Source organism: Bison bison, unplaced genomic scaffold (assembly GCF_000754665.1).
Source record: "Bison bison bison isolate TAMUID 2011002044 unplaced genomic scaffold, Bison_UMD1.0 scf7180017864495, whole genome shotgun sequence".
In the NCBI taxonomy this organism is placed as follows: domain Eukaryota; kingdom Metazoa; phylum Chordata; class Mammalia; order Artiodactyla; family Bovidae; genus Bison; species Bison bison.
Genome location: NW_011495054.1, coordinates 4,649,923 through 4,664,141, shown reverse-complemented (window position 1 = coordinate 4,664,141; position 14,219 = coordinate 4,649,923). Strand labels below are relative to the sequence as shown.

Genomic DNA, 14,219 nt, shown 5'->3' with positions numbered 1-14,219 from the left:
CCTGCACCAGGTGCTCAGGTTCTCGGAGAACAGCCTCCTGCGCACCAAGCAGGAGGCGGAGAAGCAGCAGAAGGCGGACTTCCGGGCCTCGCAGGCCAGGGTGGCCACGGTCCAGCAGGAGATCCTGGTGCTGCAGTCGCAGTTCCACAACCTGGTCATGGAGAACCGGGACACAGAGCAGGCGCTGAGAGATCGGAAGAGCACACTGGGAGGCGGGACAGCACGGGCAGTGGGGCCACCAGGTGGGGGGTGGGGGTGGGCAGAGGAGCCGGGGGCACTGGGGACAGAGACATGGGGTCCCACTACATGCCAGCTCTGTGACCTTGAGCAAGCTCCCAAGCTCCTCTGGGCCCCGCAAGGAGGAGGACACCCACCCACCCATCCTGCAAAGGAAATGAAGGCACACAGAAACCTCTGGCAAATCCCTCAGCTCCCTCCAAGCCTTAGTTTCCACATCTTGAAGACGATCACGATTGAATAGGCCTCAATGAGTTATTATGAGAACTAGATGAGATGGGGGGTGGAGAGCTGGTGCCTAGTAGGTGCTCATTAAGTATCCTTTCTTCATCCGCCTTCTCCCTCATCTAAGCCAGGCCCCAGGCCCTGCAGCCCCCACAGGCCCCGCAGCCCCCATAGGCCCCGCAGGCCCTGCAGGCCCCGCAGGCCCCAGTTTGCTGTGGACTCCCTTTCTGCACAAAGGGCACCCTTGCTATCACTTGTCCTCACTTCGTTTACATTTCACAAATTTTTGGAGAATCTGCTGGAAGCCCTGGGCCTCTCCCCCATGAAAAGGCACAGGTGCCCCTGCACACAGGGGTGGGCAATTCTTGGGTCACAGGCCCCCTGGAGCCAGCCTGTGCATGGTGCGCAAGGTAAGAACTTTTGCACTGTAAGGGCTGTGTGTTTAATCGTTCAGTCACGTCGGACTCTTTGCAAGCCCATGGACTGTAGCCCGCCAGGCTCCTCTGTCCATGGGATTCTCCAGGCAAGAATATTGGAGAATACTGTCCATTTCCTTCTCCAGGAGATCTTCCCAACCCAGGGTTCAAACCTGGGTCTCCTACATTACAGGCAGATTCTTTACCATCTGAGCTACCAGGGAAGCCCGTAAGAACTAAGGAGCCAATTTTTAAACATTGAGGTGAAATTCACATAACAAAAAAATATAACCATTTTATTCAGTGGCACTTAGTATTCACAGCGTTGTACAACCACAACCTCTCTCTAGTTCCAAAATACTTTCATCACCTCTAAACAAACCTTGTACTCATTAAGCAGTTTCTCACCCACTTCCCTTCCCCCAGCCCCTGGAAACCACTAATCTTCTTTCTGTCTCCTTGGATTTGCCTATTCTGGACTCTTCATGTAAATGGACTCATAAAATATGTAGTCTTTCTAGCATCTCCTTTCAAGGTCTGCCCACATAGCATCTGCCAACACTTCACTCCTTTTTGTGGCAGAATAATATTGCAGAACTCCAAAGAATAGCAAGGAGAGAAAAGAAAGCCTTCCTCAATGATCAGTGCAAAGAAATAGAGGAAAACAATAGAATGGGAAAGACTAGAGATCTCTTCAAGAAAATTAGAGATACCAAGGGAACATTTCATGCAAAGATGGGCTCGATAAAGGACAGAAATGGTATGGACCTAACAGAAGCAGAAGATATTAAGATGTGGCAAGAATACACAGAAGAACTGTACAAAAAAGATCTTCATGACCCAGATGATCACAATGGTGTGATCACTTACCTAGAGCCAGACTTCCTGGAATGTGAAGTCAAGTGGGCCTTAGGAAGCATCACTAGGAACAAAGCTAGTGGAGGTGATGGAATTCCAGTTGAGCTATTTAAAATCCTGAAAGATGATGCTGTGAAAGTGCTACACTCAATATGTCAGCAAATCTGGAAAACTTAGCAGTGGCCACAGGACTGGAAAAGGTCAGTTTTCATTCCAATCCCAAAGAAAGGCAATGCCAAAGAATGTTCAAACTACTGCACAATTGTACTCATCTCACATGCTAGTAAATTAATGCTCAAAATTCTCCAAGCCAGGCTTCAACAGTATGTGAACTGTGAACTTCCAGATGTTCAAGCTGGTTTTAGAAAACGCAGAGGAACCAGAGATCAAATTGCCGACATCCACTGGATCATGAAAAAAGCAGGAGAGTTCCATAAAAACATATATTTCTGCTTTATTGACTATGCCAAAGCCTTTGACTGTGTGGATCACAACAAACTGTGGAAAATTCTGAAAAAGATGGGAATACCAGACCACCTGACCTGCCTCTTGAGAAACCTATATGCAGGTCAGGAAGCAACAGTTAGAACTGGATATGGAACAACAGACTAGTTCCAAATAGGGAAAGAAGTACATCAAGGTTGTATATTGTCACCCTGCTTATTTAACTTATATGCAGAGTACATCATGAGAAACGCTGGGTTGGATGAAGCACAAGCTGGAATTAAGATTGCTGGGAGAAATATCAATAACCTCAGATATGCAGATGACACCACCCTTATGGCAGAAAGTGAAGAGGAACTATAAAGCCTCTTGATGAAAGTGAAGGAATAGAGTGAAAAAGTTGGCTTAAAGCTCAACATTCAGAAAACTCAGATCATGGCATCTGGTCCCATCACTTCATGGCAAATAGATGGGGAAATGATGGAAACAGTGACTGACTTTATTTTTTTGGGGTCCAAAATCACTGCAGATGGTGACTGCAGCCATGAAATTAAAAGACGCTTACTCCTTGGAAGGAAAGTTATGACCAACCTAGACAGCATATTCAAAAGCAGAGACATTACTTTGCCAACAAAGGTCTGTCTAGTCAAGGCTATGGTTTTTCCAGTAGTCATGAATGGATGTGAGAGTTGGACTATAAAGAAAGCTGAGGTGAAAAACTGATGCTTTTGAACCATGGTGTTGGAGAAGACTGTTGAGAGTCCCTTGGACTGCAAGGAGATCCAACCAGTCTATCCTAAAGGAGATCAATCCTGATTGTTCAGGAAGGACTGATGTTGAAGCTGAAACTCTAATACTTTGGGCACCTGATGTGAAGAACTGATTCATTGGAAAAGACTCTGATGCTGGGAAAGTTTGAAGGTGGGAGAAGGGGATGACAAAGGATGAGATGGTTGGATGGCATCACAGACTCAATGGAGATGAGTTTGAGTAAACTCTGGGAGTTGGTGATGGAGATGGAGGCTTGGTGTGCTGCAGTCCATGGGGTCGCAAAGAGTTGGACACGACTGAGTGACTGAACTGAACTGAACATTCCATTGTACGTACAGGAGCTGATCTTTTAAAGACAAAATTAGAGCACATTCCTCTGCTGTATCTAAATCCATGCAACAGTGAGCGTCCCCTCCCCCTTACACTAGAAACCAAACTCCTCCCACTGCAGACCCTCCCTCTGCAGCACAGCTTCTCACTCTGAACGCACTGGGACCGCGCTCCCCTGCAGCCATGCCATCCCAGCCACGCAGGCTCAGGTGCCTATTCTTTAAACATCACGAGCTTGTTCCCAGCTCAGGGCCTTTGCACTGGCTGCTCCATCTGCCTAGAATGTTCCGGAGCCAGACAGCTGGCTTCAAATCCGAGCTCTAACCACCCATCAGCTCCGTGATCTTGGGTCCAGTGAGTCAGTACTCCTGATTCCGTGCCCTCATCTGTGAAATGGAGAACCTACCTTGTGGTGTGGATTCAAGCAGGCAAGTAGGTGAGGCATGACATACCGCCTGCTGACACAGAGCAGGCTTGCTGCCGTTCATTGTTACTATCAGTCCATCACACAATGACTAATTGAATTTTTTTTTTTTTTCAGAAAAAATATAAAGTGGAAACGGAAATTGAGAACTGGATCCAGAAATACGATTCGGAGATGAGTGAAAAGCAGGTATTTGTCTGCCTAATTCTGTCTCAAGTGTGTTTCCCAAGATCCTCTAGGAATCGGGTGAGGGGGCAGGGGAAGAGAAGCCCTCGATGGTCCATGGTCTATGCCCAGTTCTGGGCCTCCCCAGAGTGACTTCCCTGTCGCTTCCTTAGGCTCAAGGGTTTGTCTAGTGTGGGGCAGTGAGGGGAGCAGTGGCAAAGGAAGGAAACGGAAGCTGCCAGCCACTAAGTGGCGCTTGACACCAGATCCAAAGATCTCGGCTCCATCTAGGGTCAACATCGCAAGCTCCCTGTCCCCTCCTGTTCGGCTCCCTCCAGCAGCCCCACCAGCCAGGACTCATCCGTGCTGGACTCAGGTACGAGTTCACCTCCATCACTTCACTCAGTTACCCAGGAACTTTTTACCAAGTGCTTGAGATGGGCCGGGTGCCAGCCTCCAGCAGTGGAGAAAGTCCCCACTGTCATCTGGAGGTTCTACTCTAGTGGCACTGATGTCGCTGTGTGACCTTAAGCAAGGGACTTGACCTTGGATTCTGCATGTGATCAACATAAGCAGTAACACCCAGGCCGGGACCATGGTGCGGATTCAGTGAGGCTCGGACAACACAGGATCTGGCCTGGAGCAGGTGCTCAGGGGACAGCAGCCTATAAAACAGGGGTGCCCTGAGGCCTCCACGCAGCTCTGTGCTGACATCAGTGGCCCAGAGCCCCAACTTTGGGGCCAGGAAGGCCTGGTGAGCATTGGAGAGGACCTCAGCCTCTGAGTGGCCCAATGTCAGGCGTGATGTCAAGAGTAGGGCAACTCGGGGTCTGTCTGATCCCCAGTGCTCTAGGAAGGGGGAGACTGGAGGCTGTGCTCATTTCTCTGTTCCCAGTGAGGGTGGTGGGTTAATGATGGCAAAGACAGAGTCCACTTAGCTCTGCCTTCTCTGGAAGTACTTTGCTTCTAATAGATGCTTGGTGGGAAGGAGGGAGGGAGGGAGATAGGTGTGAATTACAGCAGCAGAGGCTGTGGTTAGTTAGAGGTAGGGAAGAACTGTGGGGTTCCGTCACCCGAGGAAGGTCCTCTCTGGGTATCTTTGTGACATGGGCTACATTGATGGCAGTGGCTGGCATTTTTTTAAACGTCCCCACTGTGTGCCTGGCATTTAGGACGTTGCATCCAGCCCAACATTTAATCAGGGAAATAGTTCCCACCCCTGCTCCTGGGTTTGGAATCGTCCCCACGTTTCAGATGAGGAAAAAGGGAAGGCTTGGAACAAGGTGAAGCCCCTCAAGACGCGGCCAAGCTGAGATTAGAAGCCCAGTCGGCCCAGCTCACAATGGGTGTTTTCCTCATTCCTGAAATTATTTAAGCTGGGCCTCACACCGCAAGCTGGGGATGGACTGCCATCACCTCTCCCCTTCCCATCTGGGCCTGGGATGCAGACAAGCTTAGCACTGGCAGCCATGGCTGGGGGCGGCAGCACCTGCAGGGAGGTGGGGAGCATGCAGCAGCACCCACAAGAGGGTGGAGACAGAGCTCTGAGCCTGGCAATGGCCCACCCGCCCCCTGCCTCTCGCCCCAGGACGAGTACGAGGAGCTGGACATCATCCACAAAGAGGAGCAGCTCCAGCTGGAGGAGCTGAAGAAACGGCACGACGTGCTGGTGGAAGAGTTCTCCCAGATCCAGGCCGAGCGCGAGATCTTGACCAAGAAGAGGCTAGAGGACGAGCAGGAGATGGTGCGCATGGTGCGGGCCGCCACGCTCATCCAGGCCCTGTGGAAGGGCTACCTGGTCCGCTCCATGCTCAAGTCCAAGAAGAAGAAGCGGGGCAAGGGCAAAGGAGAGAAGAAGGGCAAGGGCAAAGGAAAAGGCAAGAAGTAAGTCCTCCCTTCGCGCTCGCCATAATCTAACCTCTCACTCGAGAGCTGGCCTGGGAAGCCCCTGGGATGGGGAGCCCCGTGGTTTATGACTTCAACGCTTTTTCAAAATTAAAAACCATTGTCAAGCATAGCCTACAGATAAACTTCCATTTTCCCTGGGGCCCCTGGGTGGTGTGTCCACGCTGCTGATGCTTTGTCCATTGTAGCGGGTGGGGCGGAGAGGCGGTGGGGAACACCCCAGGCGTACCCCTCTTTCCTGCCTGCCCCAGTCCCAGACCAGAAGTTGCCATGACTGCAACAGACGTATCACTGGCCAGGACAGACAGGCGGGGCGAGCAGAGAATTCTTAGAGGGACAGGGAGGGTTTCGGGCTGCCCTCAGTCCCTGCTCTGGGAATTACTTTGTTTACAACTTCACCCCCATTTAAAACTGTGAAAGCGCAAGGTCAAAGCCCAGCAACCTCACATTGGCCTTAATTGGTATCCAGGGGGGTCGAACAATGAATTTTTTAATTCACTTCTGGCATTAAAAAAAAAAACAAAAAACCACCCAGAGGCTATTGCTTAGAAATGGCTTTTCTGGGATTAAAAAAAAAATCTCAGCATCCAGATAGCTTGGGCCTCCGTCTTCAAAAGATGGGCAGCAGCACCCCCTATAGATGCCCATAGATGGCAGAGACAGGTTGCCCCAGTCCCCAGCACTCCTAAAGGTCTTCCAGCCCTCACCGCCTCAGTGTCAGCTGCCTCTTTTCATCATACTTGGGAAGTCGCTTCCTTTTTTTTAGTATAGTTTGGAGGAAAGAGGTACTTGTGGCCAATGTCTGTTAAAACGTAGGGGGAGGGGATGAAGGCAAATGAGAGTTTCAAGTAAAACTGAGGAGGGTTCTAATTCTGTTAAGAGTTCTAGGAAATTTAAACATCCACGTGTAAAATGCTGTGTTTGTGCTGAGACCGCAGCTTGCTGGCTTCCTTCATGGCCCACCGACTTGCGTAGGCATCTGTACACCGTTGGCTCCTCCCACAGTTCCCCCAGGAGTGTTTGCGCATCTTTTCCCCCAGCGTAGTGGTATAGAACCCAAGATGTGGCCTCAGCTGGCCTGTCTGGAATATCTGTGCTTCCTGGAGGCGCATCATGGGAAAATGGGGACAAGGAGAGGCCCAAAGCCTGGCCTCCACCCTACCCACTGGGACGCTGCGATTCTAGGTGCAACTCCATTAGGGCAAAGGCTTTGCTGTTCTTCCTAAGGGGCCTGACCCAGGACGGTGCAGAGCAGGGAAAGGTGGGCCCTGACCAGTTAGGGCTCCATCTTGAATGTTCTCCAGGTGCCATGTGTAACTTTGTGTTCTTACTGGACCCCTGAATTTGGCAAAGTCCAATAATTGTGGATTTTGCTTTTTAAGAGCTTTGGTGCTGTAGTTCAGTCGCTAAGTCATGTCCAACTCTTTGTGACCCCATGGACTGCAGCATGCCAGGCTCCCCTGTCCATCACCAACTCCTGAAGCTTGCTCAAACTCATGTCCATTGAGTAGGTGATGCCACCCCACCAGCTCACCCTCCATTGCTCCCTTCTCCTGCCTTCAGTCTTTCCCAGCATCAGGGTCTTTTCCAATGAGTCAGCTCTTCGTATCAGGTGGACAAAGCATTGGAGTCCCAACTTCAACATTAGTCCTTCCAATGAATAGTCAGGATTGATTTCCTTTAGGATTGACTGGTTGGATCTCCTTGCAGTCCAAGGGACTCTAGAGAGTCTTCTCCAACACCACAATTCAAAAGCATCAGTTTTTCGGTGCTCAGCTTTCTTTATAGTCCAACTCTCACATCCATACATGACTGCTGGAAAAACCATAGCTTTGACTAGATGGACCTTTGTTGGCAAAGTGATGTCTCTGCTTTTTAATATGCTGTCTAGGTTTGTCATGGAGAAAGCAATGGCACCCCACGTGCTTAGACACGACTGAGCAACTTCACTTTCAACTTTTCACTTTCATGCATTGGAGAGGAAATGGCAACCCACTCCAGTGTTCTTGCCTGGAGAATCCCAGGGACGGGGCAGGCCTGGTGGGCTGCCGTCTATGGGGCCACACAGAGTCGGACACGACTGATGCGACTTAGCAGCAGCAGCAGGTTTGTCGTAACTTTTCTTCCAAGGAGCAGCTTGTCTCTTCCAATCCTTTAATTTCATGGCTGCAGTCACTGTCCAAAGTGATCCTGAAGCCCAAGAAAATAAAATCTGTCACTGCTTCCACTTTTCCCCCCTCTAAGTGCCATGAAGTGATGGGACTGGATGCCATGATCTTAGCTTTTCTGAATGCTGAGTTTAAGCCAGCTTTTTCACTCTCCTCTTTTACCCTTCTCAAGAAGCTCTTTAGTTCCTCTTCCCTTTCTGCCAGTGGTACCATCTGCATATCTGAGGTTATTGATATTTCCCCTGGCAATCTTGATTCCAACTTGTGATTTATCCAGCCTGGCATTTCACATGATGTACTCTGTATGTAAGTTAAATAAGCAAGGTGACAATATACAGCCTTGTCATACTCTTCCCAATTTTGAACTAGTCAGTTGTTCCATGTCCAGTCTTAGCTATTGCTTCTTGACCTGCATTTTTAAAGGTAGAAAATGTACATCAGATATATGTTTATATATCTGATTTCAAAACAACTGTAGCCCATATTCTGAACTCAGGAAGAACCAGCCAACCCACAAATTAGTGGCATTACCTAGAAGCCCATGATGGGAGGAGGATAGTTACCCCACTGCCACGCTTGCGATTGCGACATTATTAATTTTGTTACTTAAATCAATTCAGGCCTAACATTGGTCTTTACCTTATGGGGAAAAATGAAATTAATAAAACTCATGGCTTCGATGAGCTACTGGTATATTTAATACATGAAAATAAATACATGACTATTAACATTTTTAAATGTCCACTCACAAACCACCCAGATCCTCGTGTTCCCCGCTGGTCCACACATGGTGCCTGGGAAAATCCCTGAGGCCTCCAGACTCAGCTGGAATCTCATCCTGAGCAGGAGCTTGGCTTGAAGGGAGGGAGGAAGAGCCCTCCAGGTTGGCAATCACACCATTTATTCACACTTGGCGGTGAGACAATGTTGTGGGTGCGATGGAGGAGGTGGGGGGACCCTCCCAGGGGACACCCCCTGAGTTGGCACTGATACGCCATGTGGCCATGACAGGACTGAACACAGGTATGTCAAGGGTTGACCCTCCAATCCATATCAGTGGGGAAAGCAGGGAGCAACCAGAGGTGGTCAGAGGGGGGGCACTGCCCACCGTTGCTCTGTCTGTCCCCAGGAATGCTCCACCAAAGCCTGTGGTCTCCCCAGGGGCCTGCCCACCAGCACCATTCTCTGAAACTCTGCCCCTCCCTGTGACCCCATGGGCACACGTGCAGAAAGGACCAAGAAACTCATTTCCAGGGGGGCTTTGTTTTCTGGGTAGCCCCACCTTGTCGGGGGGTAGTTGGCACTGAAACACTGACTGAACCAGCCCTGGGAGTCACCAGGGGCCTCCGGAAGGTCACCCCTGATGGGGCAGGCCTGGGATCTCGGGGCCCACTTGTGCAGGGGCTACTGGCGGGTGTGTGACCTGTGCTGGGGACATTAAGGTGGGTGAGGGAGTGGGAACGTTCCCGCCTCAGAGGGCGTGGGGTGTCTAACCCATCCACGGACAGCCTCCGGGAGCTGGCCATGACCCTGTGCTCTGTTTTTGAGAGGTCAGCTGGGTGAACGGCCCGCACTGGAGTCTCCCTGGGGCGGGGAGAATGGCTGCCCCTAGGGGTAGCTGGGGGTGTCCAGAAGAGGGCGTGGAGCTTTGCAGCATCACCTCTTGCCATCCACTTGGCCTCCCAGCCGGCGCCCTCCTGTCGGGAGCCAAAGAGAGACTCGTCGCAGTAAGAAGGAGTGTGGCTGATCAGTCTGGGAAGGGAAGAGAAACAATGAGCTGGGGAAATAAGCCTTGTAAACTTTTCTCACCGCCCCCAGCCCCGGCCAGGACCCTGCAGCAGCAGATGATTGCCCGTAGATCCCAGAAGTACCCACAGGGAAGCCACAGCCCTCATGTACTACTAGCCCCAACTCTTACTATTTTTTCCCTGCGGAGCATCCCCAGTCCCCCTGCATCCTCCCCACCGCATCCGGGGCATGTACCCAATTGGCCTAGGCCAGGCCAATTTGCATACCCCATCCTCCTGACCACACTGATTGGCTCAGGGCTAACCACATGACCCATTCTGCCCAATGGGAGTCTCCCTCAGAATCTTTGCGGAAACTACTAGGCGGGAAATGTCTTTCTTCCACTGAGTGCTGAAGAAGGGGCTCAGGAAGGATATAAGGGCAAAAGAGCTGGTGGCCATCTCACCTGGAATGTGTGTGGGAAAGAATCCCAACAACATTTTGAGCCCCTGTTATATAAGCCCCAAATGCCCTTTGTCTGCTGAGGCCCGTTCAGCTTGTTTGCAAGCCCAATTCTTATGTTATTTGCAACCAATGGTAATATAACCTTACTCTTCAGAGCCTTTACTTTTTCTTTTAACTCACCACTTCACCCTTTTCCTAGTGGCCCTGTCAGCTGAACCCTCTGCAGTCATGTGGCCCTTCTAACTGTATTTGAAATTGCACAGCCAAGCGCTTGGCATGTAGAGGATGCTGTGACCTGGCCACACCACCAGAGTAGCTTTTAAAATTTTTGAATATTTACTCAGGGCTTTTCATGTATAGGCCCAGGACTCAGCTTGTCATTTGCGTTATCTCATTATTTCTCACAAAACCCACAGGATGGCAATATGATAATCCCATTTTATAGACAAGAAAACTGAGGCACAGGGAGGATAACAAGGAAGGTACAGATAAGATTCAAATCCAGCCCCCCACTCAAGGGCCCAAGCTCTTGATCACTAAGCCAGACTTAAATGCCTTCAAGGCCTCTCACCTTTAACTAGATTCATTCAGTGTGTTTTGTTTTTTTTTTTAATTAATCCCACAAATATTCATGGCATATCTATGAGGTGTGAGGTCCATGACTTTCGGCCAGAACTAAAAGTGCTCGTCATTCCCAAACTGCAAGTCTTTGAAAAGTCAACATTTTGGCCACTTGATTTAGCTGTTCAAACCCAGATTTGGTTACCTATGTCTGTCTGGTACCAAAGTTTCTGCTTAATAGCATCTCTACCTCTTATGCACCTTCTAACTTGACACCCTCTACCTGTCAGCATCCAGCACAAAGTTCCAACCTCTAGGCGAGCATGAGGTTGACTGTTGCCTTCCTGTCATAGACTTCTGTTAATGCAGCCTACAGTGAACTCAGCACTTTCAGCCACGTTGTAGATGTCAGTGCTGCTAATGTCAACCTGAGCCTGCCCTGTACTCCATGGAACTGTCAAGCAGACGTGACAATAATGGGGCCTTGCTTTTATCTCTGTTGAATTTTATCTCCTTAAATAGGCACTATTCCCACTCTCAATTAGTGTATGTGCCTTTTGGCTCAGAATAGATCCCAAATAGGACTGGCTAGTTATTAAGGACTGAATTGCCTCCTCCCAAGATTTGTGTTGAATTAAATTAAGGTTAAATGAGGCCATGGGCTTCCCTGGTGACTCAGTGGTAAAGAATCTGCCTGCAACGCAGGAGACTTGGGTTTGATCCCTGGGTCAGGAAGATCCCCTGGAGGAGGGAATAGCAACCCACTCCAGTCCTCATGCCTGGAGAATTCCATGGACAGAGGAGCCTGGCAGGCTACAGTCCATGGGGTTGCAAAGAGCTGGACACGACTGAATGACTAACACGCACACAAATGAGGCCACAAAGGTGAGGCTCTAATCCAATAGGATTTGTGTCCTTATAAGAGGAAGAGGCACCAAGAGTGTACACACTCAGAGAAAAGTGCATGTGAGGACCCAGGGAATAGCTGGCCATCTGCAACCCAAGGACAGGCTTCAGGAGAAACCAACCCTGCTGGCATCTTGACCTTGGACTTTAAGCCTCCATAACTGTGAAAAATCAAACTCACGCTGTTTAAGTCTATAGTATTTTGTTATATATAACAAACCTGATTGACTAATATACTAGTCTTCCATATCTCCGTTCAAGACACTGATGACAATCAATAAGATAGAGTCCTGTGGCTTCCCTCCAGGCTGAAATTCATTGAAATAATCTAAATAATCCCTACAAAAATAACCACTGGCATTAGATTCTGTTTTTCTAACTTGTTGGTGAAAATGCAGCAAGAAACATTTTCAAATGACTTGCTTCAGTCTGGAATCACCATATCTATGTCATTTGATGGATCAACCACACTAATAATCTTATGCAAATTGCTCTGTGATTTTTGATAAATCAAGGGCTTCCCTGGTGGCTCAGAAGGTAAAGAATCCTCCTGCAGTACAGCAGACCCAGGTTCAATCCCAGGGTTGGAAAGACCTCCTGGAGAAGGAAATGGCAACCCATTCCACTATTCTTGCCTGGAGAATTCCATGGACAGAGGAGCCTGGCAGGCTGCAGTGTATGGGGTCGCAAAGAGTTGGACACAACTGAGCGACTAATACTCTCTCTCTCTGTTGGACAAATCACCTCACCCCTCTGGGCCTCAGAAGTCCAGTCTAATGCCATTACCATTTATTTATTCCTGAGTGTCAGGTAACTGTGCCAACCACTGTACACGTCTCACCCCCTTAAGTCTTCTCAATAATCCCACTAGGTCCCACCTTCCACTGTGAGGAAACGGGCTCAGAGAGGTCAAATTGCTTGCCCAAGGTCACACAGCAGGTGAACAGCAGGCAATCTCCCTATCCTATTACCTGTATTTGTTCTTCTTCCTTGGTGTGAGGGTTGGGGTGCTGCCACTGGAAGAGGTGGACTCACAGCTCCCATTGGTCCCCAAGGCCTGAGACACCCCTGTCCCCACTCCTCTGCTTCTGTTGGCCTTCTTCATCCATGGTGGGTCAAAGTCTGGTGGTACGGGCCGGGTACCTGCAGGGCTGCCAAACAAAGTCTCATCCACGTATGACGGCCTAACCTTGACCCGGTAGCCACTCCGGCCACGGTGCTGAACATGGAAGGTCTGCATTCCGCTGATGGCCAGCTCCACTGGGGTCTTCATGCTCTCCGTAGTCCTGAGTGACAACAGGGGTGCTCTGCTTGCCAGGCCCTGCATCCAGGGCTCCCTGTGAAAAGGGGTAAGGATGGCAACCATCTGTCATCAGAAAAGACTGGCAATCGCTTAAGGGCCCGTCCCCAGGGCAAAAAGGTCACATTCTCCCGCAACTAGTCTTCCTCAACGGGAGCTGCCAATCCCAGGGAACATTTCAGAAATTTGACATTTTTTGAGTTGTTGTAATGAAGAAGTGGGCGTCCCTAGTGGCTCAGATGGTAAAGAATCCACCTGCAATGTGGGAGACCTGGGTTTGATCCCTGGGTTGGGAAGATCCCCTGGAGGAGGACATGGCAACCCACTCCAGTATTCTTGCCTGGAGAATCACCATGGACAGAGGAGCCTGACGGGCTACAGTCCATGGATTTACAGAGTTATGCACGACTGAGTGACTGAGCACAGAGAAATGACGGGGACAGGGGTGCTACAGATGAATATTTAATGAGTAAATACGCATTCCTAGCATACTGGTGCGTGCTCAGTCAATATTTACAGAACACTAGGGGGATGAACAAGAGATTTGGGCCTGTGCCTATTCTGGCACCACACAGAAAACCAACTATGCTGGTGGGGGATGGGGGAAACAGGGCAGGTTTCTATATCTTGTACATATTTATGGGGCAGAAATAATAACCAGCATCGATCGATCCCAAGCCTACCTCCTGCAAAGAGAGGTAGCATTGTCTCATTTCATCCTCTCAACACTCCTGTGAGGTAGCTTCCATTATGTTCATTCTACAGATGACAAAACTGAGGCTTCAAAAGGTGAAGTCACAAGTGTCAGTCACACCTATAAAGCTAAAACAGTGGAAACTGAATTTGAACCTGATTAAGGGTCTAAAGCTCCTGCACTTAACCATTCCACTACTAGGGGATCACACCCAGTCCTCCAGCTGCCCCACATTCACCGATCCCGATCCCCAAGTTCACGTCCCGTAGATGTCCGATGTGCCCGCATTATCGAGTTATTTTCCTACCTGAGCATCTTGGTTCGCTGACGTCGGTCGTTAGCTTCAGCGTCCCCTGTTCCCAGGCCTGGACTCCTCTGCCGGGGCGCTCCGGCACCGGAGGCGCGCGCCGGACATCCGAATCGGCAGCTCTGCATCCCGGGAGCCCGCGACTCCGGGAAGTTCCAAGGCAGCCCTCAGCCCCAGCCCCAGCCCCAGCCCCAGCCCCAGTCCGGGACACCGCGCGGAACGACCGAGAGCCGGCAGACCGGCCCTAGCGACGTGTGTTCCACGCGCGCACGCGCACTTCAAACAGCAACCCCTGAGTGACAGGATGGGGCGGGG

At 50.1% G+C, this 14,219-nt stretch overlaps 2 protein-coding genes across 5 annotated transcripts in view; one reads left to right on the top strand and one right to left on the bottom strand.

Annotated features, from left to right (window-relative positions):
• Nucleotides 1-7,242, top strand: part of IQCD (IQ motif containing D) — a 27,052-nt gene extending 19,810 nt beyond the window's left edge. The window contains 3 exon segments of the mRNA XM_010828582.1: nucleotides 1-190; nucleotides 3,820-3,894; nucleotides 5,459-7,242. Of these exon segments, the coding sequence (XP_010826884.1) occupies nucleotides 1-190; nucleotides 3,820-3,894; nucleotides 5,459-5,758 (565 nt within the window). The 3' untranslated portion in view covers nucleotides 5,759-7,242.
• A 1,376-nt stretch (nucleotides 7,243-8,618) lies between these two features.
• RITA1 (RBPJ interacting and tubulin associated 1) lies at nucleotides 8,619-14,160 on the bottom strand. 4 transcript variants are annotated; one of them, XM_010828572.1, is made up of 4 exons: nucleotides 13,905-14,153; nucleotides 13,587-13,662; nucleotides 12,575-12,940; nucleotides 8,619-9,695 (listed from the first exon to the last, which is right to left on the bottom strand). In XM_010828572.1, the coding sequence occupies exons 3-4, from the start codon at nucleotides 12,928-12,930 to the stop codon at nucleotides 9,188-9,190; spliced, it is 864 nt and encodes a 287-aa protein (XP_010826874.1). In that variant the 5' UTR covers nucleotides 12,931-12,940; nucleotides 13,587-13,662; nucleotides 13,905-14,153; the 3' UTR covers nucleotides 8,619-9,187. The 4 variants fall into 4 exon arrangements, with proteins under 4 accessions (XP_010826874.1, XP_010826872.1, XP_010826873.1 ...); XM_010828570.1 differs by having other exon boundaries at nucleotides 8,622-9,695; nucleotides 13,587-13,725; XM_010828571.1 differs by having other exon boundaries at nucleotides 8,622-9,695; nucleotides 13,587-13,717; nucleotides 13,905-13,955.
• Between the last annotated feature and the right edge of the window lie 59 nt (nucleotides 14,161-14,219).